We start from the raw sequence: 23077 nt of genomic DNA, 5'->3' as shown, positions 1-23077 counted from the left end.
CAATTCGTTTTTAATTGAAACAATTAGTTTTTCTTCGTGTATGTATAATCGTTTCCGTTAATTATAATTGATCGCGATGGAATTCTAAACTTATTATTACTTATCTATAAATTAGGAAAAATTTATTGGAAGAATGTTAAGAAACCCATGCGCACTGCATGGAGAAAAGATCGATTGTTATTAGATAGGGATAGCAGTTAATATTAGTTAACATACAGCTAATATGTATATTTATCAGCTTTATTTTTGTGCTTAAGCTTAATACAAAAACACTCGCAAATATGGCATATCTATAATTTTTGTACGCTGCATGATCATCTCCTGGAATGCAAATTTCACCTTGAAATAATTTGAAGACATTGCCATTTTCATTCCACAATAACGATGATTGCTATTCGAGCAGCGATATATTGTTATGATTATTGAATGGAATGTTAAGTTTTTTTAATTTAAAAAATAATAATATAAATCAAGTGGACCTTCTTTCGAAAATTGGAAAAACATAGTAATGCCACTCGTGAAAAAGGAATGCACTCAATGAGAGTGAATGTTACTGCAGAAATGAACTTTGGCACTCATAAAATAATTACTGGCTTTCCACATTTGTAGTATATTGGACTATTCGTAAAAGTGTTTCTATTGTAATACTGCAACAACGCGATTATTTGTTATTATCAAAATAGTGAGAGGAATCTTTTTATAAATGCAAAGTTGAATGACGTAAAATTATGAAGCAATTAATTCTGCACGTAAGTCTTTTTGTTTGATTTGGTTTTTCCTTTGGTAACTGAAAACCACCGTGGTTTAAATGCTCTATTTTAGGATTAAATTAAAATTTCGATTCTATAGTCTTGTAACCATTTGGATTATTCTGTTGCCAATTCCATGTGTCAGTACCTGGAAGAGACAAAGTCTAAGTAAATAATAATTACCAAAGAACTTATTGATAGGTTAGTTTTTAAATTTCTAGCAATTAACTAACACATATCGTTAATGTTTCTTGTAGCGTGCCAGTGTAATTCCGAGTTTGCCAAACTTGCATCTGCATAACTAGCAGAAATATCTCCAGGTCTACGTTCCACAATTCTGTAAGAAATTTTTTTGCCTGAAGCGTTTTCAAAGGCTCGAATAATTTCCAAAACAGAATAGCCTTTTCCGGTGCCTAAGTTTATTGCCATAAAACGTTGACATTCTTTTTCTTTTAAATATATAAGAGCTTTAACGTGACCACTTGCTAAATCCATAATATGGATGTAGTCTCGTACTCCTATCCATAAATACACATGAAATAATAATTTTGCGTAATAAAAGTATGTTAATTTTTTCATTTTTGACATATCAGAACTTACCAGTTCCATCAGGGGTATCATAATCATCGCCATAAACGTAAAGGGTATCCCTTTTTCCAACAGCGACTTGAGCAATGTAAGGCATAAGATTATTTGGTATTCCATTTGGATCTTCTCCTATAATTCCCGAAGGATGAGCACCAACTGGGTTGAAGTACCTTAATGATATAACGGACCATGTCTACAAGAAATTAAAACATTACTTTAAAGACAACTCTTGGATTAATAAATAAAAAATATCTGAAGGTTTTAGAAAAAATATTAGAAAACCTTATTAGAGTTGCAGAGATCTTGTAAAATTTCTTCTACTACAAACTTAGTTTTTCCATATGGATTAGTGCAGTCTCCTATTTTCATGTTTTCGACTAGAGGTAATTTTTCAGGTACACCATAAATAGTAGCACTGCTTGAATAAATCAAACATTTAACACAATTTTCATTCATCACTTCTAACAAATTTAGTGTTCCACCAACATTGATTTTATAATATTCCAAAGGAATTTCACAAGATTCTCCCACTGCTTTCAGGGCGGCAAAATGAATTACACAATGAAAATTATACTGAAATCAACAAAGGTTGTACAATAATTATTTCTTTTATTACATCGCAGTACTTTATTTTAACTACCTTCTTAAAAATTTCGTTTAAATTGTGTTTGTCTGTAATATCACAATTTATAAATGTCACTTGTTTTTTAGTTAATTTCTCAATACGCAAAAGGCATTCCGGTTTCTCCACAGCTTTATCTAAATCAACAGGACAGAAAATAAAACTTTTTAATCTAACATCATTACCGTGAAAAATATTTCTAAATTAAAACATCTAAAGAATGCTATTATCTACGAAATAACGATTTCAAATAATAGATAACAAATCTCTAACATATGCGCATGTTAGTCACAAATTATTTTACAACTTGCACTTAAAAAAATGTTAGAACTTTACAAAAATTAGAGATAAAGAATACGGTTAAATACGTAATAATAAAACTCAAATAATAACAGAAGGACGTTTTCCAACAACAATAGTGCTCAATTGAAAGCCAATATCTACATACGTAATGTTTGCTTTGTTGGCAAATTCCACGTCAATTGAACATAAAATAGTCTTTAATTTTTTTTATTTAGATTGTTATTTGGCAACTATAAAATATTAGTATGTATCAAGTTTTAATAAATTAATAAAAGATTATAATATTAATGATTATAGTCCTAGAAACTTTAAATATTTAAATAAATTCTATTTTTCCAAATAAGCTTGCTTCATTTTAAAGTTCCAGTATTTATCTCACCTTTAAAAGAATTGCTAAGGTTGTCTATTACCACCACCTGAAAATCCGAATTAAGAAGTTCCAAAACAGTGTGAGACCCAATATAACCAGCACCCCCCGTCACCAAAACGTTCCATTTTGCGCTTGACATTTCTATTATTTGCAATAACAAACTTTATGAAGTAAATAGTAATTTAAAAAATGTTTTATTAAATTTTTAAAATCGCTTCTTCGATATAACCATTAGATGAAATATTCTAAACAATTTAAAAATTATAGAAAATAATATTAGCACATTTGTAATAAATCTATGATAAAAATATATATATATAGCTATAAATAAATAGAGAAAGAGAAATAAGTAGTATTACAAGAACAATTGATAACTAACCTCTTCAGAAAGCGATTTCAGAGTAACTAAATCTGATTCTTCACAGCTTAATGTAAATATTTATCAGTGTTTCTTCATTACGTAACATCTATGTATTAATGTAAACGAATTTAAAAAATAAATAAAGTGTTATTCAATTCATAACGTATATACATGATAACAATATCAAAAAAAAAAAAAAAAAAAAAAACTTTCCACATTTTTTATTGACATTGTATACAGTATATATGTTCATCATTAATTGTACATATAATTAATAAAAACCAATTTATCATCATTTTATTTAAATTTGGTTTTACAATTCTAAAATTTATTTCTCTAAATACCATTGTATTTCTACTTCTCTTTTTTCTACAAACAATAGTTTGGGAGGTTTGGGCTACTCACACATATTAATGATATATATATATATATATATAAGGGTACGGTCACAGCCAAGAAGACTAGAAAGAGAAGATCAAACTTGCCTGTTTCTACAAAGGGTGCAGTGAGTCAAAAGTTGACATTCTAAATGGGCTTAACGTCGACGAGTTTCTTGCGCGGAAATCTACTGCGCATCCGGCTTCTACGGAAGCCTGTACGGCTCACGAGCGTCTCGGACGCAAGTGGCGGTGTTTCGTACCACAAGTGGTACGAAGTCCGTCCAACTTGTGGCAAGTTCGTTAGTTCGTGCCACTTGTGGAAAGTGGATTTTTTGAAGGGTCATTCACAAATATGACAATTCCGTTGGATCCTGTTGCTATCTATTTCGTCAGTGCTTTCCATTTCAATTTCATGTGAAGAAGAAGAAATAAATTTTATAAGATATTAGTAATATTAGCATATTAGTAAATGTCATCGAACAAACTTTTTATAGTTCACACATAAATACTCCTTCCAAACGTAAATATACATATTAATAAACTAAGGATTCCACTAAGAATTAAGCGAAAGTTTTTTCTTAGATTTTTTAATTTTTCTTAGTTTAGAATAAAAATAAGATTTTTTGGTTATGTTGTCATTTTTTAATTTAAAATACATGAAGAGGATTTTATTTTTTAAAATCAAAAGTATATTTTTATGAATATTTAAGATTAATAAAGATGTCAATATCATTTGTTTACACTGAAATGTAATCTTTTACATGTATTTTCAATTAAAAAATAACAAATTCATTTTTATTCAAAAACAGTAAACGGACTTGTCCGGATGAAATTATACTTGAAATGAAAAGCACTGACGAAATAGACAGCAACAGGATCCAACGGAATTGTTATATTTGTGAATGACCCTTCAAAACAACAAGTGGCACGAACTAACGAACTTGCCACAAGTTGGACAGACTTCGTGCCACTTGTGGTACGAAACACCGCCACTTGCGTCCGAGACGCTCGTTAGCCGTACAGGCTTTCGTACCTTACCCCTACAGCCCCGCTCCTATAATCACAAAACGTATACATAATGGCCTAAGCACAACTAAGTCGGGTACGCAAGTTGGATACGGGATATGTAAGTTCCCGAAACTGTCTTTAATTGTGCGTTGAAAAAACGGATCCGCCAATGTTTCGCGCAACCGTTTTTCAACGCACAATTAAAGACAGTTGCGGGAACTTACATATCCTGTATCCGACTTGCGTACCCGACTCAGTTGTGCTTAGGCCTTAACGGATTTGCCCTTGCCTTCAAAAAAGCAATGCCAGAAGAGAGCAAGGTTTGTCTACGCAGTAAAATAATTTTAGGTATCGGAGGAAGAAACTCTACTCCTCTTTTTTTGTCACAATCTGACTCACCTCCACCACCGTAGTTTGACCTCCTGTTTCTAGTCTTTTAGGTCACAGCATGAGAACGAAAGAGATGAAGATATCTCACTATCTCTTTCGTTCTCATGCTTCCGCTTTCACGCTGTCGTTTCATGCTTTCATGGGACGGCGCCTTAAAAGGCCTTTCTCCAATAGGAATCTAAACTTTTGCGTTGCGTGACTGACGCGTTGATTTTAGCATTGGTTGCCAATAGCAACCGACGCAATGCATACGCAACGCAAGAGTTTAGGATCCTATTCCCACACAGCACAACATCTTACACTAGGCCTACAGCCAGGGTTGCGTACGTAATATACTCAGGGTTGCACAGTGACGCGTCACTCGAGGTTTTTGACGTATATTACGTAAAAAATGTAATATACGTAAAAAACCTGTAATAAATGTAAAAAAATATGGCGGCGGTCTGGCGATCAATAAAAAATATGTAAACAAATATTAGTATCACAGAAAAGCAACAAATTAATTATTTTAAAACTTTTAAAAAATAAGTATATGGATATGAATCCACAAAATCGAAAACGCCAAGCAATTCCTTGGCAAAGTTTAAAATTTTCACGCTTGAAAACTGATGAAAAAGGAGTAACCAATGCGAAATGTTTATTATGCGACAAAATAGTGCAAAACACTGGTTATGATCGTCTTTTAGGCCATACGTATGTAAACTTTATTATTAACAATCATTTTTAGATTATATGTGTTTCATCAAAAAAAATTTAGTTGCTGACAATCAACAACTTGAATATGATTAAATCCATGCAAAAATTACATAACCTATAATTTAAATAAAGTATACTTATTTCATATATTATTTTACTATATTTAAAATATATGAAATGAAATTCCTTCCAAAAAGAATTTCGCGGCCTTCCACCTCTACGCATTTTATTTTTCGCAATTTGCAATTGTGCCACTCAATTTTATTTTCAGGATCACGGAGTTTAAGCGGCCATTTTGAAAAAGTAAATTACGTAAAAAACTAAGCACGTAAATTACATACGTAATATACATGTAAAAAACCATGTAATTTACGTCAAGTATATTCAGGGTTGCGTACGTAATATACTTGACGTAAATTACATGGTTTTTTACATGTATATTACGTATGTAATTTACGTGCTTAGTTTTTTACGTAATTTACTTTTTCAAAATGGCCGCTTAAACTCCGTGATCCTGAAAATAAAATTGAGTGGCACAATTGCAAATTGCGAAAAATAAAATGCGTAGAGGTGGAAGGCCGCGAAATTCTTTTTGGAAGGAATTTCATTTCATATATTTTAAATATAGTAAAATAATATATGAAATAAGTATACTTTATTTAAATTATAGGTTATGTAATTTTTGCATGGATTTAATCATATTCAAGTTGTTGATTGTCAGCAACTAAATTTTTTTTGATGAAACACATATAATCTAAAAATGATTGTTAATAATAAAGTTTACATACGTATGGCCTAAAAGACGATCATAACCAGTGTTTTGCACTATTTTGTCGCATAATAAACATTTCGCATTGGTTACTCCTTTTTCATCAGTTTTCAAGCGTGAAAATTTTAAACTTTGCCAAGGAATTGCTTGGCGTTTTCGATTTTGTGGATTCATATCCATATACTTATTTTTTAAAAGTTTTAAAATAATTAATTTGTTGCTTTTCTGTGATACTAATATTTGTTTACATATTTTTTATTGATCGCCAGACCGCCGCCATATTTTTTTACATTTATTACAGGTTTTTTACGTATATTACATTTTTTACGTAATATACGTCAAAAACCTCGAGTGACGCGTCACTGTGCAACCCTGCCTACAGCAGGCTTACATGTAAGGTTTGTAAGGTAACATCGTAAGCCCATAGTAGACTTACAGTAAACCAAAAATGTCCGCCTTACAGTAAGCTTACATGGTAGGGTCGAGGTAAGCTTACATGGTAGGGTCGAGGTAAGCTTACATGGTAGGGTCGAGGTAAGCTTACACGGTAAGGTCGAGGTAAGCTTATGAGTAAAGGCTGTGGTAAGGTTATTATTAAGTTGTAAGGTTGAGGTAAGGTTGTGGTAAGCTTACAAGGTAAGGCAAGTTATATTCAAATAATAATATTAATAATAAATAAATATTCAATAAAAAAATTTTTCTTTTGCCTTATTCTATTTTGGGAACCTATCATTTCGCAGAAAGTTTTGAAAACAAATTTGGGAGGAGTAGGATTCGAACCCGGGACCGAAGTATACACCTAACAACCTAACCAACTGAGCTAAACGGGGAACTGACAATGAGAAAAGTAATCTTACTTTTAAAGTGGAACCAAGAAGATAATCAACTCCTTAAAAGCAAGATTACTTTTCTCATTGTCAGTTCCCCGTTTAGCTCAGTTGGTTAGGTTGTTAGGTATATACTTCGGTCCCGGGTTCGAATCCTACTCCTCCCAAATTTATTTTCAAAACTTTCTGCGAAATGATAGGTTCCCAAAATAGAATAAGGCAAAAGAAAAATTTTTTTATTGAATATTTATTTATTATTAATATTATTATTTGAATATAACTTGCCTTACCTTGTAAGCTTACCACAACCTTACCTCAACCTTACAACTTAATAATAACCTTACCACAGCCTTTACTCATAAGCTTACCTCGACCTTACCGTGTAAGCTTACCTCGACCCTACCATGTAAGCTTACCTCGACCCTACCATGTAAGCTTACCTCGACCCTACCATGTAAGCTTACCTCGACCTTACCGTGTAAGCTTACCTCGACCTCACCGTGTAAGCTTACCTCGACCCTACCATGTAAGCTTACCTCGACCCTACCATGTAAGCTTACCTCGACCCTACCATGTAAGCTTACTGTAAGGCGGACATTTTAGGTTTACTGTAAGTCTACTATGGGCTTACGATGTTACCTTACAAACCTTACATGTAAGCCTGCTGTAGGCCTGGTGTAAGATGTTGTGCTGTGTGGGTTGGAGAAAGGCCTTGCGGCCTTTCTCCAATATGTTCCTAAATGTTTGCGTTGCGTGATAGACGCTTGGTTTGCAAGCGCAGTGACATCATCAAAGCATTGACACCGTCGAGAAACATTTGCATTAAAAATTGTAAACTTGGAAATCAAGGATAAGAGGAACATAAACCAAACTTTTTGTTCGCGATAGGTATCAATGTTTTGGTAACGTCACATTTTACATTTTAACAACATTATTAAACAATATCCAGTATGCATGTTATTAAAAAGATATAAAATATATATTTTAAGTGGGAATTACTACAGCAATAAAAGATTTCAAGTTAGTAAACAAACACCCCTAACCTCAAAATTTATATTTTATCTCGAATTCAGAGAATCTATAAATGCAATTGAATCAAATATTTAACAAAATTAATTATCAACACACATTTTAATTTTATTAGATGTCAACAAGCGTTTTCCATGTTTAAAGTATGAATAAAATTGATGAAAGTGGAAACTAATTTTCTTCCCCATAAGAATAACATTGTGTCGTCCGTTTGTTGTCCCTCCAGGCCTCTGACGTCACACGTGACAGAGTCTAAGGGTACGGTCACACTATCTCATGCATGCATTGTGCATGCATGCAGAAACATTTGGCCGGTCACACTTCAACGAAATCTAGTGAATGTTTAGTAACTTTCTAGTAATTTTTCATAAAATTTCGGTTGTAACTAGAAAATTACTAAACATTTACTAGATTTTGTTGAAGTGTGACCGGACAAATGTTTCTGCATGCATGCACAGTAGATGCATGAGATAGTGTGACCGTACCCTAATACCGTACCAGAAAAATTTTGTTGACAGGTTTCCATGGTAACTTTTGAGGAGAGAGACAAAACGATCGTCTATCTCTTGTACTCTTGAAACTTACCGTGGAAACCCGCCAGCAAAATTTTTACTGACGATGGTATGAAGGTGGTTCCACAACAACTTGCATTTGTAGATATACTTATTTTGCTTCTGCTTTACATTTCATGTGAATTGATTGTTGCTCGCGCAATGTGCCGATCAGTAATTATAAGAATCTAAATGAAATATTACCTTCCTGTGTTATAAATATATTATAATGTTAAAATTATATATATATATATAACATGCAAATGCAGAACAGAATCAAAGTAACTTGTTGTGGAATCTCCTTTAAAGTATGCCAGTTGTGAAACGTAAAAGTGGGGATGTTCCACCCAATAGACGTTCCACATTTCCGATGTTCTACTTTATGATGAATTTCTGGAGATCTGTGTAGTGACTAAGTGAGCGTCACTGTCGGTGGAATTGGAACGTTGTTTACGGTTTACATTGCCCTGCCCATTTACTAAAAAGAAAATACGTAGTGCTTTTGTGAATAGTGTTTTTTTTTTACATAATTTTGATTGGAATTTCTTCAGTTATTGTTTTGTTAATAGATTTATCATTACCGGTGTAAGCAGGTAAGTTTTAACGACAAAAAAATAATTGAGGTAAAGCTAAGATATATTAAAAAAATTTGTGTCAAAGATAACACACCCGAATCCAATACCACTACAAACTTAGACAGTTGTCGGAAAGTGACAAAAGGCTTGAGGGTGGTTAATTTTTTGTTATTTTTCTTTATTATTGTCAGAGATTAAGTAAGCAGTATAAGTCTACAAAAATTGTTTTATAGTCATGTGTAGGGTTTATTTTGAAACTTATTAAGTTTTTAGGAACATTTTGATGTTACTAAAAACTGTCAAAATTGTACCAAATAAAACTTAATGTTTAATTTTTATAAAAAATACAGTTATACAATAAATTGAGTTTATTACATACTAAACATTTGAAAATGCAAGTAAATTTATGATGGGAACAAAATTCATAACACTATTAACAATGTTTATAACACATTGTATGGATGAAATAGAAAGTTTGAGTGATATCAACATGGTTATAATTATGACAAGAATTCAATATTAAAACAATTCGTTATTGTATGTAGAATTTCTGAATTCAAGTAACCAATATGTAATTTTAATTTCATAATATTGTACTTAATTACCTAGTTTTTATTTTATACTTGACGATTTGAAAGCGAAACTTTAGGGAATGAATCGAATAAATGTTTGTTTATTATATTTTCTGGACTATTTAAAAATTTGAACCATTATTGAACAGTAAACATAATGATTGATAATAATGGGAAAAGTAAAGTTATGGCACTTATAAGAAGATGAAATTTACTGTGACATTATTATCTAAACATGGAAAACATACCTACCTAATTGCACCTTTACAACTCTGTAAATGTGTGCGTATTGACTGAAGGCTCATGCATGAAAAGTAGGTGTGCCGGAATCGTGATTGTATGCAATCTATTCAAGATATTCTTGGAGAATGATTATATTATTATAGATGAGGCGACTATGTGAAAAAGACTAAAAGTGATTATTTACTGAAAAGTTAATAATATGTCAATCGTCAAGTTTGCATGAATAATAACTATAACATTTGGGCGTTCTTTAACGTATGTGATTTCCCAAGTCAATACCTCAGATCGATGTGATACTTGGAGTAGGGGAAGATAGAGCACATTCGTATTAATTTAATATAAAAAAAAGAATACTAACAGGTTCATTTTTGAATGAAGCAATTTACTCAAAAAGTAAGATTGAATTCGAAACTATAAATAATTAGTTATATAATTTTAAATAAATATATGTATATCATTCCACAATTTAATTTTTAGAGCAAAGATTAGGTTTAGGTTTACTTCACATCAGAAGTAAATCAAATGTATAACAATTAAAAACTTAGATAATTTATCTACAACATTCAGCAATACTTTATCTGACTATCGACCAAACAATTATCAAATGTACTTGGGTGTAATACATAAACTCTTTCCCTTAAAAAATGTTCTTTTTTTGGTATAAAAAAGAAAATGAATTTTCTTTCCTTCTTGAATAATTGTTTCAGTACACAAAATTGCAATTTTATGTTTGAAGAAGATTCACATAGATACGTTTTATTAGTCTTTTTCATATTCAATGTGGGCGTGTGGTAAATATGTGACCCTCATTGACAATTTGCCCTTTGACACAAGAATAAGAGTACCCGAGTCGCTTCTGAAAGGCGTGTCAAAGAAAAGAAAATTTTAGAATTAAAAAGTTTAATCTCTGTGTTTTTAAAGATTTCAAAGGTTAAAATGCTTCCTAAGCAAAAGAATTTATTAATTACTGCAATTTAATACTTGATTATTTACATGCGCATGTGCTGAATTTAGCTGTCTTAAAAATGTATTGCATTTTGAATATTCACTAATAAGTACAGGTTGTTTATCATTACTTTCTCTTACTTACATATATTGAAATAAAAACATTGTAAAACTAAAGGCGAAATGTATATAGAGGTTTAAGTCGAAACTTCCTGAAACATAGTACATACTATATTGAAGTAACGTCATCATAGCATTCACGGCGAAGGCATTAGATCATCAACATGAACCATGCAAATAAAGTACTATAGTACTAATTGCAACATTACATAGCAGTTTGCAAATTTGTCAATCTTGCATAGAAAGGTTGCTGTAAGCTTTCCGCGAGTATTTTCCTTATGTTGCAATTTGTTAATTTAAATATTGGTATTCTGTATTAAAAAACTCATATATTTTAAACAAAATGCTTATTTAATGAGAAATAAAATGTTAAAAATGTTTTGACGCTAATGAATAGACCGTTACATACGAATATTACTGTTTCGAAAAGTTGATATGTATTTTTATGGCACTAATTAAAAAGACATTTCTTTAAATATATTAGTTTTACTTGAACTCCAGGACGGCAGAGTAATACTAATATTTATTTGTTTTAGTGTAATAGCTGAAAGATGCCCGAGGAACGAAAAACAAGTAGCGGAACAGTAGAAGTGACTACAGAAAATGGAACAGGGAGTAGTTCGCCCAATAAAAGTCCCGTTAACAGAGGAAAAATGGCTGTAACGAAAATCACTTTCTTGGATGGCACTGTCAAAGACTTTTCAATTGAAGTAATACAACAAAAAATTTTTTTCTGAGACTATAAAATACAAGGGTTATTTAAATATGTAAAAAAGAAGCGTAACAGTTTAAGAATTGTATTATTTACATTTTTTCAGAGGAAAGCAAAAGGCCAAGAGCTTTTGGATAAGATATGTCAGAGTATGAACCTCTTAGAAAAAGATTACTTTGGTCTCATTTACGAAGATAAACACGATCCAAGAAATTGGCTGGACCTAGACCGGAGAATTTCCAAATTTCTAAAAAGTACATACCAAACTCTTCTAACACACAATAATATTAATTTCCAATTAATCCATAAAAAGTATAAATCATACTTGAATATTTAGACTTACTTTATACATTACAGTGAATATCTTATTCAAATTAATTAAGAGGGTTAATTAAAGGTTTTTAAAAAGTTAACCTTCATAAAATTACCTGACCATGTTGACTTATATGGCGAACAACTTACATTACTAGTTTAATAAATAAATGTAATGGTAATCATTTTTTTATAAGCAATTTTATTTGAACAAAGTATTCCAATTACGTAAAATTAAACATTTACATTTAACTGTCTACTTTAATTTATCATAGGTTTTGGGATACATGTCAATTCAGGTTTTATATTAACTTAATTTTTAAAATTCATTAATTTACCTGCGCCGAATCACTTTTCGATCTTTTAATTATAATTTCATATTTTTTCTAATTTTATTACAGATGATCCTTGGAAGTTTAATTTTGAAGTTAAGTTTTATCCGCCGGATCCAGCACAGTTGCAAGAAGATATCACGCGTTATCAATTATGTCTTCAAATCAGAAATGACATTATGACTGGTCGCTTGCCATGTTCCTTTGTTACTCACGCTCTTCTCGGGTCTTATTTAGTACAATCAGAATTGGGAGATTATGACCTTGAAGAACATGGAAGATCATATCTAAAAGATTTTAAGTTTGCTCCCAAACAAACACCAGAGCTGGTTGAAAAAGTAATGGATCTTCATAAAACTCACAAGTAGGCATTATTTCATTTTCAAGTTGACATGCATATTTTTACTTCTTCTGCTTTTTTAACTAACAATAAGAAAAAAATGCTCATATTTATATTCATCTTATACAAACATACACGGAAAGAAAATAAATATCAAATATAGTAAAAAGCAAAATTTTCATATAAGAAATTCTAAACTTTAGATCATCATAATTTAGTCAAATACATTTCACCAAATTTTAATATAACTGTTGTAAATTTTATTTAAGTTTTTTTACAGACTAGTATTTCTTGTATATAAAAAATTACGCTTTTTACCATATTTTCCATGATTTGAAAATATTTTTATAAAATTTGATATTTATTTTCTTTCTGTGTATATATATTCAGGGGTCAAACACCAGCGGAAGCAGAACTCCATTACTTGGAAAATGCGAAAAAATTAGCAATGTATGGTGTTGATTTGCATCCTGCAAAGGATTCCGAAGGTGTCGATATTATGCTAGGTGTTTGTTCATCAGGTCTTCTCGTCTTCAGAGATAAATTGCGAATAAATAGGTTTGCTTGGCCCAAAATTCTCAAAATTTCCTATAAAAGACACAACTTTTATCTGAAAATTCGACCTGGAGAATTTGAGCAATTTGAATCGACTATTGGTTTCAAGCTTGCAAATCATAGAGCAGCTAAAAAATTATGGAAAGTTTGTGTCGAACACCATACTTTCTTTAGGTAAGATATGTGAAATAATATTTATAATATTTAATTTTTTATTATATTCGTCGATAATTAAGAATTTTATAAGACGACTGCATTTTATGATGGTAAACGCTTGATAATAATATAAATAAGATAATATATAAAATATTTACCATAATATTTTTAATAAATTATAAAAAAAATGAAATCTTTTGTTAAACTATTGTAATGATGATGTTTCATGCAGGCTCACCAGCCCAGAGCCTGTAAAGAAGGTGGGACTGATACCACATTTGGGGTCAAATTTTCGATTTTCGGGCAGAACCCACTACGAAACAAAAAAGGTGCCTATTGACAGACAGCCCCCGAAGTTTGAAAGATTTCTTAGTGGTCGAAGAATCACATCACGTAGCATGGATGGTATAAATTGGTTTTTCTTATTTTAAATTACAAAATAAAAGCTGTTAAAATCACGCTCTTATGGCTGACCTTAATTTTGCTTATCTATTTAAATTTTAAAATTTGACTGAATACTGAAAATGTAATTTTTACTTATTTTAAAATTGGAAAAAAATTGAAAATTTTTAGTGTTTTAAGTAAATGGTCCAGCGTGATATATTTTTTACTATGTTATTAAACTATAAAGATAAAGTCTCTGATATATGACGTATTTAGAATACCATTGTGACAATCAAAAGGTTCGTTTTCGTTGCCGTAGAAAGTGTACCGAAATACATGGTGATCAAAAAGTACAGAAACCTGCAAGTATCTCGAAAAGTACGCATTTTCGTGATACTTATTTTTTCACTGTTGGGTCCCGGGACCAATTCTTTGGGTTCAAAAATATACATCTTTTTCTTAGGAAGAACTTTTGTGTTGAATATTTTTCACGAAAATGCGTACTTTTCGAGATATTTGCAAGTTTCCATACTTTTTGAACACCCTGGCATATTGATTCGGCGCGTCACTTTCTGTTAAGAGAACACGGTAGTGTAAAACAAACCTATAGGAAACATGCGTGGGGCTCTGATAGTTAATGTCGTAATTTAACAGGGTCACCTCTGACCGGGAAAACCAGAAATTAGCCTGGAATTTTGTTGACTGGGAAAAAGCCGGGATTTTATTAACATTTAAGAACGGTCAGTTCATTGACTTTCGTCTAAAGTCTGTTGTGGGAATGTTTACGTGGAAACAATTTATTTATTATTAATAATATTACTTTGAAATAATAATTAAAATTAATTATATTTACTTGGAACAATTTTAAAACTTTTTTAATAATTTGTTATTAAGACTTGAAATATATAATTTTTTGAAGATATTAAATTTCTCAATTTTTTAAAGGTTAATTATTGTAGGACTTGAACTTAATAAATACATCAAATTTGAATGAACTTGAAAAAATTCCAAAAAATTTACTAAGTTAAAATTTCTTTTATTCTTTTATTATGTGTGCTTGTATTTAATTATTTCTACGTACAGAATTGAGAAACTTATCTTTTTGGTAAGTTACAGTAAATGAATTAAAAAATTCAGGTTACGAAATAGCATGAACGTTTTACTTTTGATTAAAATAGCATTTAAGGAACATTAAACAGTCCTCAGACAAAATGTTAATGGACTGACACACTTATTTTATAAAAATTAAAACAATCGTAAATCTCTTTAATTTACAACTTTTTCTTGAAATTATATATGTATTGTTATATATAAGTATCAGCAGATTTAAAATAATTGAAACAACTAAAATTATCAATAAGATCAATAAATTAATACATAATATACTTTATAGTAAAAACTAAAAGTTATTGAACACTAACCGGGAAGTAGCCAGGAACTTTTTTTCAGTTTTAGTGGCCACCCTGTTTAAGAAATTTTTTATGATATGTTAAAGTACTGAATACTTTTAAATTTCAGTATTAATATAATGTGACCCTTTTGCTCAGCTTTAGGTGGTTCAAAGCAATTAGAACCCTATGGTTCAGAACCAAGTAAACGCCACACTATGAGTTACGAGCCTGATACGATTCCCGATATGGAACATATAGACCAACGACCTAGTCCCATCAAGAAGCAAAAAGATAAGGTATGGTTTTATGTCTATCTTGTTTTTACTTTAAATACTAAAGTTGAGAAACCGGTTTATCAATCATGCACCAATCGAAAGACATATCACCGATAATATCGTTAGATTTCCATCCCTCTCTCCTCTTTCTCCTGATGTCCTATATTTCAATCAATTTAATTTCGCATTAAGAATATATTCTTAATTTCAGTTTAAGGGTATGTGGGCAAAGGACATTTTTTGTGGTTTGAAACTTTCTCTGAAATAAAAAATGATTTCGGGTTAAAATTTTGGAAAAATAATTTAGTTTGGTACAAGAAATCTCGCTATTCTTCTCATTTACTATAACTTAACGCGAAAATAATAAAAATAAAACGATAAATAGTAACCCAAGAAGCACGTAATATGAGTCGCCGGAAAGTAAAACCACACATAAAATTCTGACGGCCATGTTAATTCAATGGGAGTCAAAATTTTATGTGTGGTTTTACTTTCCGGCGACTCATATATCCTTAATATCAAGGTAATATTACACGTGAGATTCGTAATATAACGCTGTAATATTACAGTAATCTTACAGTGATCTTAAAATGTCCGCCTCAAGGTAATATTACCGGGAATATTACTGTAATATTAACAGTAATATTACAGTAATATTACAGTAATATTACAGACTGATTTGAGTTATTCATAAAGCATAAAAAACGTAAATATATTATAAGTCAATTTGGCTTGTTGGTAAAACTCTGGACTCGTGTGCTTTGAGTTCGGGGTTCGATTCCCTGGATGGGTAGATTTTTTCGTAAAGAAATGTTCCCATAATATTACTGTAATATTCTCTTGTAATATCACCTTAATATTACGGTATAATATTACTGCAATATTACTGTAATATTACCTTAATATTAGCGCGTAATATTACAGTAACATTACCGGTAATATTACCTTGAGGCGGGTATTTTAAGATCACTGTAAGATTACTGTAATATTACAACGTTATATTACGAATCTTACATGTAATATTACCTTGATATTGAGGTTATATTACGTGCTTCTTGGGAAAATAATGTGTTTTATCATAGTTCATTCAGCGGCCACTCGCTCAAATTGGCGCTGTTTACTGGAGCACTGACACTCAAGCAACGACTGTGTATGCGACGCCATGTTTCTTTTCATTTTCGTTTAAAAATTAAACTTTTTAAACATCATTTTTTAATAATTTAACTCAAAATTATGTATTTTTCGGAGAACAGCGAGATTCCTTGTACCCTAATCTATCATCCCTCAAAATTTTAGACAGAAATCTTTTCTCATTTTAGAGTGAAATGTATACTACCAAAACACATTTTCCCATAGTATGTCACGTGGGAGGTTCCCACATACCCTTAAGGGTTTTTCTGTTTACATTTTTGACGTATTGTTCATAATTTAAAAAAAAACAAAAAAACATTTTTTTCTTTTTTATACAAAGAAACTACATAAAAGTGATAAACTTATTTCGTATATGGAATGCGAATTAGGATGTATTGTTGCATTGTGTATGTGTCATATTTACATGCAATACTGTTACTGATTCAAACCATCGTTTTGTTACTTAATATTCCTTATCTTTAACACACTTACACACACATATATAGGTATGGGGCATTCCACGGGAAATTTTTTTTCGAAATCTATATGAAAAATAAAGAAAATACGTATTTTTTTATTTGATAAAAATGAAAAAAGTTAAATTATTTTTAAAAATTTAACGTCATCAAAGGCAGTGTATTTTTGAAATTTTTTTTTATCTATTGTTCTAATGAATAACAAATTATGCTGTATATAAAATTTGTTCACTTTTTCTCAAATTTTTCAAATATGTGCACAAAAATAACGTACCTACCTATAACAGAAGCAACAAAAAAGTTGAAAGAGTTGAAATTAAATTAAATAGTGAGTTTTCTCAAAGAAGGACACTTTAGGTTTTTAATTTTTTTTTGCACTGCAATCTTTGATTCCCTGTCTGTAAAAGGGGTGTTTTTAGTTTTTAAATTAATATTTACAATTTTTAAGCTGGACGCAAAGATTTAATGTACGTATTTTTGAAAATTAAAAAAACAAATGTATGATAAAACTAAAAAATAGTAATTTAAAAACTAAAAACACCACTTTTGCGCAGATAGGGGAAAAATTCTTCAGTCATTAGAGACTCAGGGTGTCTAACGCTCTGACTCGGAAAGTCAGAGAAAAGTCAGGGAATTTTGTTGGTCAGGGAAATGTCAGGGAATTTCAGAAAATTTCATTCAAAGTCAGGAAAATTTCTGTAAATTTCTACAAAAATTAAATTTTTTTGGAAATTTAAAAATTTGTTAATCTAATAAAACTTGAATGGTTTTTATTACCATTTGTTACTACCATTAGAAATTAATTTATTGTTAAATATGTCAGTAACCATATTTTTGTCCAAAAAAAGCAGAAATAAGGTTATTAAAAGGTCAGGCAAAAATCAAAAAATATCAGGGAGGATTCAGGGAAAAGTCAGGGAATTTTTTTCTCAATCCTTGTTAGACACCCTGAGACTGCAGTGCAAAAAAAATAAAAATCTAAAGTGTGCATCTTTAAGAAAACTCACTTTTTAAATTTAATTTCAACTTTTTTATTGCTTCCGTTATAGGCATGAAATAGTATAAGGAGCACTCACTCTATAGGCCGTTTCGGAAATTCTTGCCCCAGCATTTCCGGATTTAATAAAAACATTATTTTACATATCGCCGATACTTTCAAAAATACACTGCCTTTGATGACGTTAAATTTTAAAAAATCATAACTTCCTTCATTTTTATCAAATAAAAGAATACACATTTCTTATTTATTTTATATATCAATCCATTATATTTCATCCAAAGTCCCCACACAGCACCGAAAGTTTCCTAAACCTGTATTAAAGCTGTGCGTGCCAAGTTGGAAAAATTTACCGTAAAGCTTAGCACAGGTTGTGTAAATATGTAAATGTCCGCAATTGAGTAAATGTTTAGCGTAAAACTGTACTGAATCTTTAAATTACGTATTTAGTACAGGTTTAGCGTAAAACTGTACTGAATCTTTAAATTACATATTTAGTACAGGTTTAGCGCAAAACTGTACTGAATCTTTAAATTACATATTTGGTACAGGTTTAGCGTAAAACTGTACTGAATCTTTAAATTACATATTTGGTACAGGTTTAGCGTAAAAGTTGCCTGAACATTTAAAATAAATCTTTTGTAAAGTTTTATCATAAAATTTGCTTAAAAATTAAAATTAAATCTTTATTACAGTTTTAGTGTAGAAATTGTCTATAAATTTAAATTAAAGCTTTATTAAATATTTAGTGCGAAATTAAACTACAAAAGTGTTCATTACATTTTCGTTAAATTTTTGATATTGAGAAATTGTTAACTGTAAATGATGCAGACAATTGAAATAAACAAAAAAATAACTAATTAGAAAAGGTATAATTAAATGAAACTTCAAATACAGTGTACACAAATATATTTATTAAAATTTTGCATTTTCCAAAACAATTATACAAACAAATTTAAATTTGTTTGTATAATTGTTATAGATTGTTATTATTGTTATTAATTGTTATTATTTATAGACAATTTCTACACTAAAACTGTAATAAAGATTTAATTTTAATTTTTAAGCAAATTTTATGATAAAACTTTACAAAAGATTTATTTTAAATGTTCAGGCAACTTTTACGCTAAACCTGTACCAAATATGTAATTTAAAGATTCAGTACAGTTTTACGCTAAACCTGTACCAAATATGTAATTTAAAGATTCAGTACAGTTTTGCGCTAAACATTTACTCAATTGCGGACATTTACATATTTACACAAACTGTGCTAAGCTTTACGGTAAATTTTTCCAACTTGGCACGCACAGCTTTAATACAGGTTTAGGAAACTTTCGGTGCTGTGTGGGTCGTTGTGACCTTTTCTTAGAAAAATCTTATAATTCCTAAAAATAAAATTTGATATCCGTATAACTAATTTTTGACAATTATTTTACAAAAATTTTATTTATTTATCTGAAAATTTGAATTTTAAAATTGAGTTGCACGGGAAAAAGGTTATTTTGACAGGTTAATATTAAATATTTTTAATCTACTTTCATATGATGTACTGACTTTTAATTTGTAGTATAGGTCCATGAAAATGCTCAAAACCCCAACCTTATTTCTTGCATTGAAATGAATCGATTAACCTCACTGTTAATTTGAAAGTATTGAATTGCAACGAATTGATTCCAATATTTGGATCAAAATATAATTTGATTCAAATATTGGGATCAATTTGATCCAATTCGGTACTTTTAACCATCTAAAATTGCGTGTTAATTATTATGTAAAATATATGACCAATTCCACGTGAGATTGAGGGGTCTATCCTCCGTTTCCTTCTATACTACGTTTTTTGGTTGACGTTATGGGTCTATTTGAAAGGTCATCTAATTCTGTGTCAAAAAAAGAATATTAAGTATTACTAAAAACGACCTTAAAATCGAAAATTAATTATAAAATATTATTTAGAGAAAGACTAAAAAATACAGTGCCGAGAAGGTAGGAAACCACCGCTAAGTAAACGGAGCCCGATAATAAGTTTACAAATTAAAAACAAATTTTATTTTTTCAATAAATAAATAAATTAAAAAATTTTAATTTTTCAAAATTATTTTTTTTCTTAAACTTCAATATTTTTTGAGCAAAAAACGTTTAGGAAACTTTTTTCTAGGACTAAAAGTGAAAAAGTTATGAGTAATTGAAAAAAAGTTGCACTAATTTTTTAATGCAAATATCTCGAAAGATAATAAAAGAAATACTTTTTTTTCACAATTTTTTTTACTCAATTAGACCCATAATAATTAAAATATAAAAACATTAATGAAATAAAAAACTAATTTTTTAAGATTTCTTTAAAATAAATTTTGTTAATTTGCTTTGAAAAATTGAATCAATTCGTTTTTTAGCGAAATTTGAATGATGGAATTTTAAAAATGAAAAAGAATATAAAAATTAAATTTTTAAATTCGGAAAGGCACAAAAAAGTACGAGTAATCGAGGTTCCACTGTATTCGGTTAGCGCTCAGTTCTACGCTTATAAAATGTAAAGAAATGCGAATTTCACTTTAAAACTTTGAGAGCGTATTCTTCAATATAGTTAACCTAACGATTTATGCAATAAAAAAATCGATTTTTTCAACCTCCTAATGTTGTTTTCCCTCTTAAGGCCAGGTGCAACTCGTCAAATGTAAACAAACATGAAAATGTACGTAATTATTGACAAATTTGCGACAGCCTTTTTTTAAATAGAAAATAAAAATTGTTCTTTCTCTATGTGAAAATGGAAAATTCATATATAAAACTACAGCCTGACACCGTATTTGACTAATAATATAAAAAATATTAATAATTATAATAAAATGAAAATTACACTGAAACAACAATTTTCTAAAGCGAAAAAAAAACCATTTGAGTATATCTGAGGCACGGACGTTGTGAACCTAGGTGGGAGAAAGAGTTGAGCGATTGGACGGTCACATCTTGGAAAGGGTAAATTTCTGAAATTATACCCCCACCAGAGGACAAAAACTAGGTCTTTTACCCCTTTCCACACTATTTCTCCCACCTAGGTTCTCAACGTCCGTGCCTCAGATATACTCAAATGGTTTTTTTTTCGCTTAAGAAAATTGTTGTTTCAGTGTAATTTTCATTTTATTATAATTATTAATATTATTCATATTATTAGTCAAATAAGGTGTCAGGCTGTAGTTTTATATATGAATTTTCCATTTTCACATAGAGAAAGAACAATTTTTATTTTCTATTTAAAAAAAGGCTGTCGCAAATTTGTCAATAATTACGTACATTTTCATGTTTGTTTACATTTGACGAGTTGCACCTGGCCTTAATTAAAAAATATTTAAAAATTTTCTAGACAATTAACTAAAATTTATTACATTTTGACATTTTACGAATAATTTAAAAAAAAAATTTTTAGGTTAATATAACTATTTTGAGCAATTACCAATGAAGACATTTATATTATCCTATAAATTATTTGTGCGTTTTTATTAATTTTTCACAGCTGTTAAATTAACCTTTTTTCCGTGCAACTCAACTTTAAATTTTCAATTCTATGGTAAATAAATAAAATTTTATAAATTAATTGCAAAAGAAATTTTCAGATTTCTTTAAAAATAGGCTTTGGGTGAAATATAACCCAGACAGCACGTCAGCTTGCAGCAAGCTTTAAATGTCCCACCTAACCCAAGCTTGCATGGTAAGCTTGCCGAAAGATTGCAGTGTAAGGTTACTGCAAGATTGCATGATAAGATTATCGCAAGCTTGCATAGTAAGCTTGCACGGTAAGCTTGTGTCAAGGTTGGTGCAAGGTTGCCAATAACCTTGCCCAATCAGCACAGAAGTTTGCATTGAAAATGAGCACTATGCGCACTTGCAATCATAAGCACTAACGGCTGCGCAGTAAATTTTTTTGACCTCCCAGGAACTGGTGCTGAATGTATGTGGGGGCATTCTATAGGAAATTTTCATTGAAAATTTTTTTTTGTCTGAAACATTTTTTTCGAAATCTATATGAAAAATAAGGAAATGCGTATTTTTTTATTTTTTTATTTGATGAAAATGAAGGAAGTTATGATTTTTTGAAATTTAACGTCAACGAAGAAAGTGTGTTTTTGGAACATTTTTTAATCTATTGTACTAATAAATTAAAAATTATGCTATATATGAAATTTGTTCATTTTTTCTCAAATTTTTCAAATATGTGCTCAAAAATAACATACCTATAACAGAAGCAACAAAAAAGTTGAAATTAAACTTATAAAGTGAGTTTTCTCAAAAGAGACACTTTCGATTTTTAATTTTTTTTTTTTTTTGCATTACAATCTCTGATGACTGAAAAAATTTTTTCCCCTATCTGCGAAAGTGGTACTTTTAGTTTTTAAATTACTATTTACAATTTTTAAGCTTGACGCAACGATTTTTAGTATGTTTTTATGAAAATTAAAAAAAAACAAATGAATGTTAATGAAAAAGGTTATATTTGTAGAAAAAATGCTTAAATTCTGTGAGCCGTACTAAAAAAATTATAAATAGTAATTTAAAAACTAAAAATACCATTTTCGCAGATAGGTGAAAAAATTCTTCAATCATCAGAGATTGTAATGCAAAAAAAAATTAAAAATCGAAAGTGTCTCTTTTGAGAAAACTCACTTTATAAGTTTAATTTCAACTTTTTGTTGCTTCTGTTATAGGTATGTTATTTTTGAGCACATATTTGAAAAATTTGAGAAAAAATGAACAAATTTCATATATAGCATAATTTTTAATTTATTAGTACAATAGATTAATAAATGTTCCAAACAAATCATAACTTCCTTCATTTTCATCAAATGAAAAAATTAAAAAATACGTATTTCCTTATTTTTCATATAGATTTCGAAAAAGAATATTTCGGACAAAAAAAAAAATT

The 23077-nt window shown here is 29.8% G+C and overlaps 2 protein-coding genes across 9 annotated transcripts in view; one reads left to right on the top strand and one right to left on the bottom strand.

The window, feature by feature from the left end:
- Nucleotides 1-219: 219 nt before the first annotated feature.
- Nucleotides 220-8355, bottom strand: LOC127290400 (UDP-glucose 4-epimerase). Of its 5 annotated transcripts, none has more exons than XM_051318926.1 (8): nucleotides 3338-3420; nucleotides 3012-3099; nucleotides 2642-2773; nucleotides 1978-2096; nucleotides 1620-1910; nucleotides 1350-1530; nucleotides 983-1267; nucleotides 220-897 (listed from the first exon to the last, which is right to left on the bottom strand). In XM_051318926.1, the coding sequence occupies exons 3-8, from the start codon at nucleotides 2769-2771 to the stop codon at nucleotides 830-832; spliced, it is 1074 nt and encodes a 357-aa protein (XP_051174883.1). In that variant the 5' UTR covers nucleotides 2772-2773; nucleotides 3012-3099; nucleotides 3338-3420; the 3' UTR covers nucleotides 220-829. The 5 variants fall into 5 exon arrangements, with proteins under 5 accessions (XP_051174883.1, XP_051174884.1, XP_051174886.1 ...); XM_051318927.1 differs by having other exon boundaries at nucleotides 3399-3417; XM_051318929.1 differs by lacking the exons at nucleotides 2642-2773; nucleotides 3012-3099 and adding an exon at nucleotides 8348-8355 and having other exon boundaries at nucleotides 3399-3420.
- Nucleotides 8356-9030: 675 nt separating this feature from the next.
- The window catches only part of LOC127290388 (protein 4.1 homolog), a 48386-nt gene continuing 34339 nt past the window's right edge, over nucleotides 9031-23077 (top strand). For 3 of the 4 annotated variants that reach the window (XM_051318898.1, XM_051318899.1, XM_051318896.1), the window contains exons 1-7: nucleotides 9031-9236; nucleotides 11635-11808; nucleotides 11917-12064; nucleotides 12524-12818; nucleotides 13185-13523; nucleotides 13738-13910; nucleotides 15437-15576. In XM_051318898.1, the coding sequence (XP_051174855.1) occupies nucleotides 11650-11808; nucleotides 11917-12064; nucleotides 12524-12818; nucleotides 13185-13523; nucleotides 13738-13910; nucleotides 15437-15576 (1254 nt within the window). In that variant the 5' untranslated portion in view covers nucleotides 9031-9236; nucleotides 11635-11649. The remainder of the gene's footprint in view (nucleotides 9237-11634; nucleotides 11809-11916; nucleotides 12065-12523; nucleotides 12819-13184; nucleotides 13524-13737; nucleotides 13911-15436; nucleotides 15577-23077) is intronic. The other variant, XM_051318897.1, reaches the window with a different exon arrangement.

The sequence above is a fragment of the Leptopilina boulardi genome, unplaced genomic scaffold (assembly GCF_019393585.1).
Source record: "Leptopilina boulardi isolate dan_hultmark-lab unplaced genomic scaffold, ZJU_Lbou_2.1 LbouV2_64, whole genome shotgun sequence".
Lineage (NCBI taxonomy): Eukaryota > Metazoa > Arthropoda > Insecta > Hymenoptera > Figitidae > Leptopilina > Leptopilina boulardi.
The sequence above is the reverse complement of the archived record's forward strand: the minus strand, read 5'-3'. Positions and strand labels throughout refer to the sequence as shown.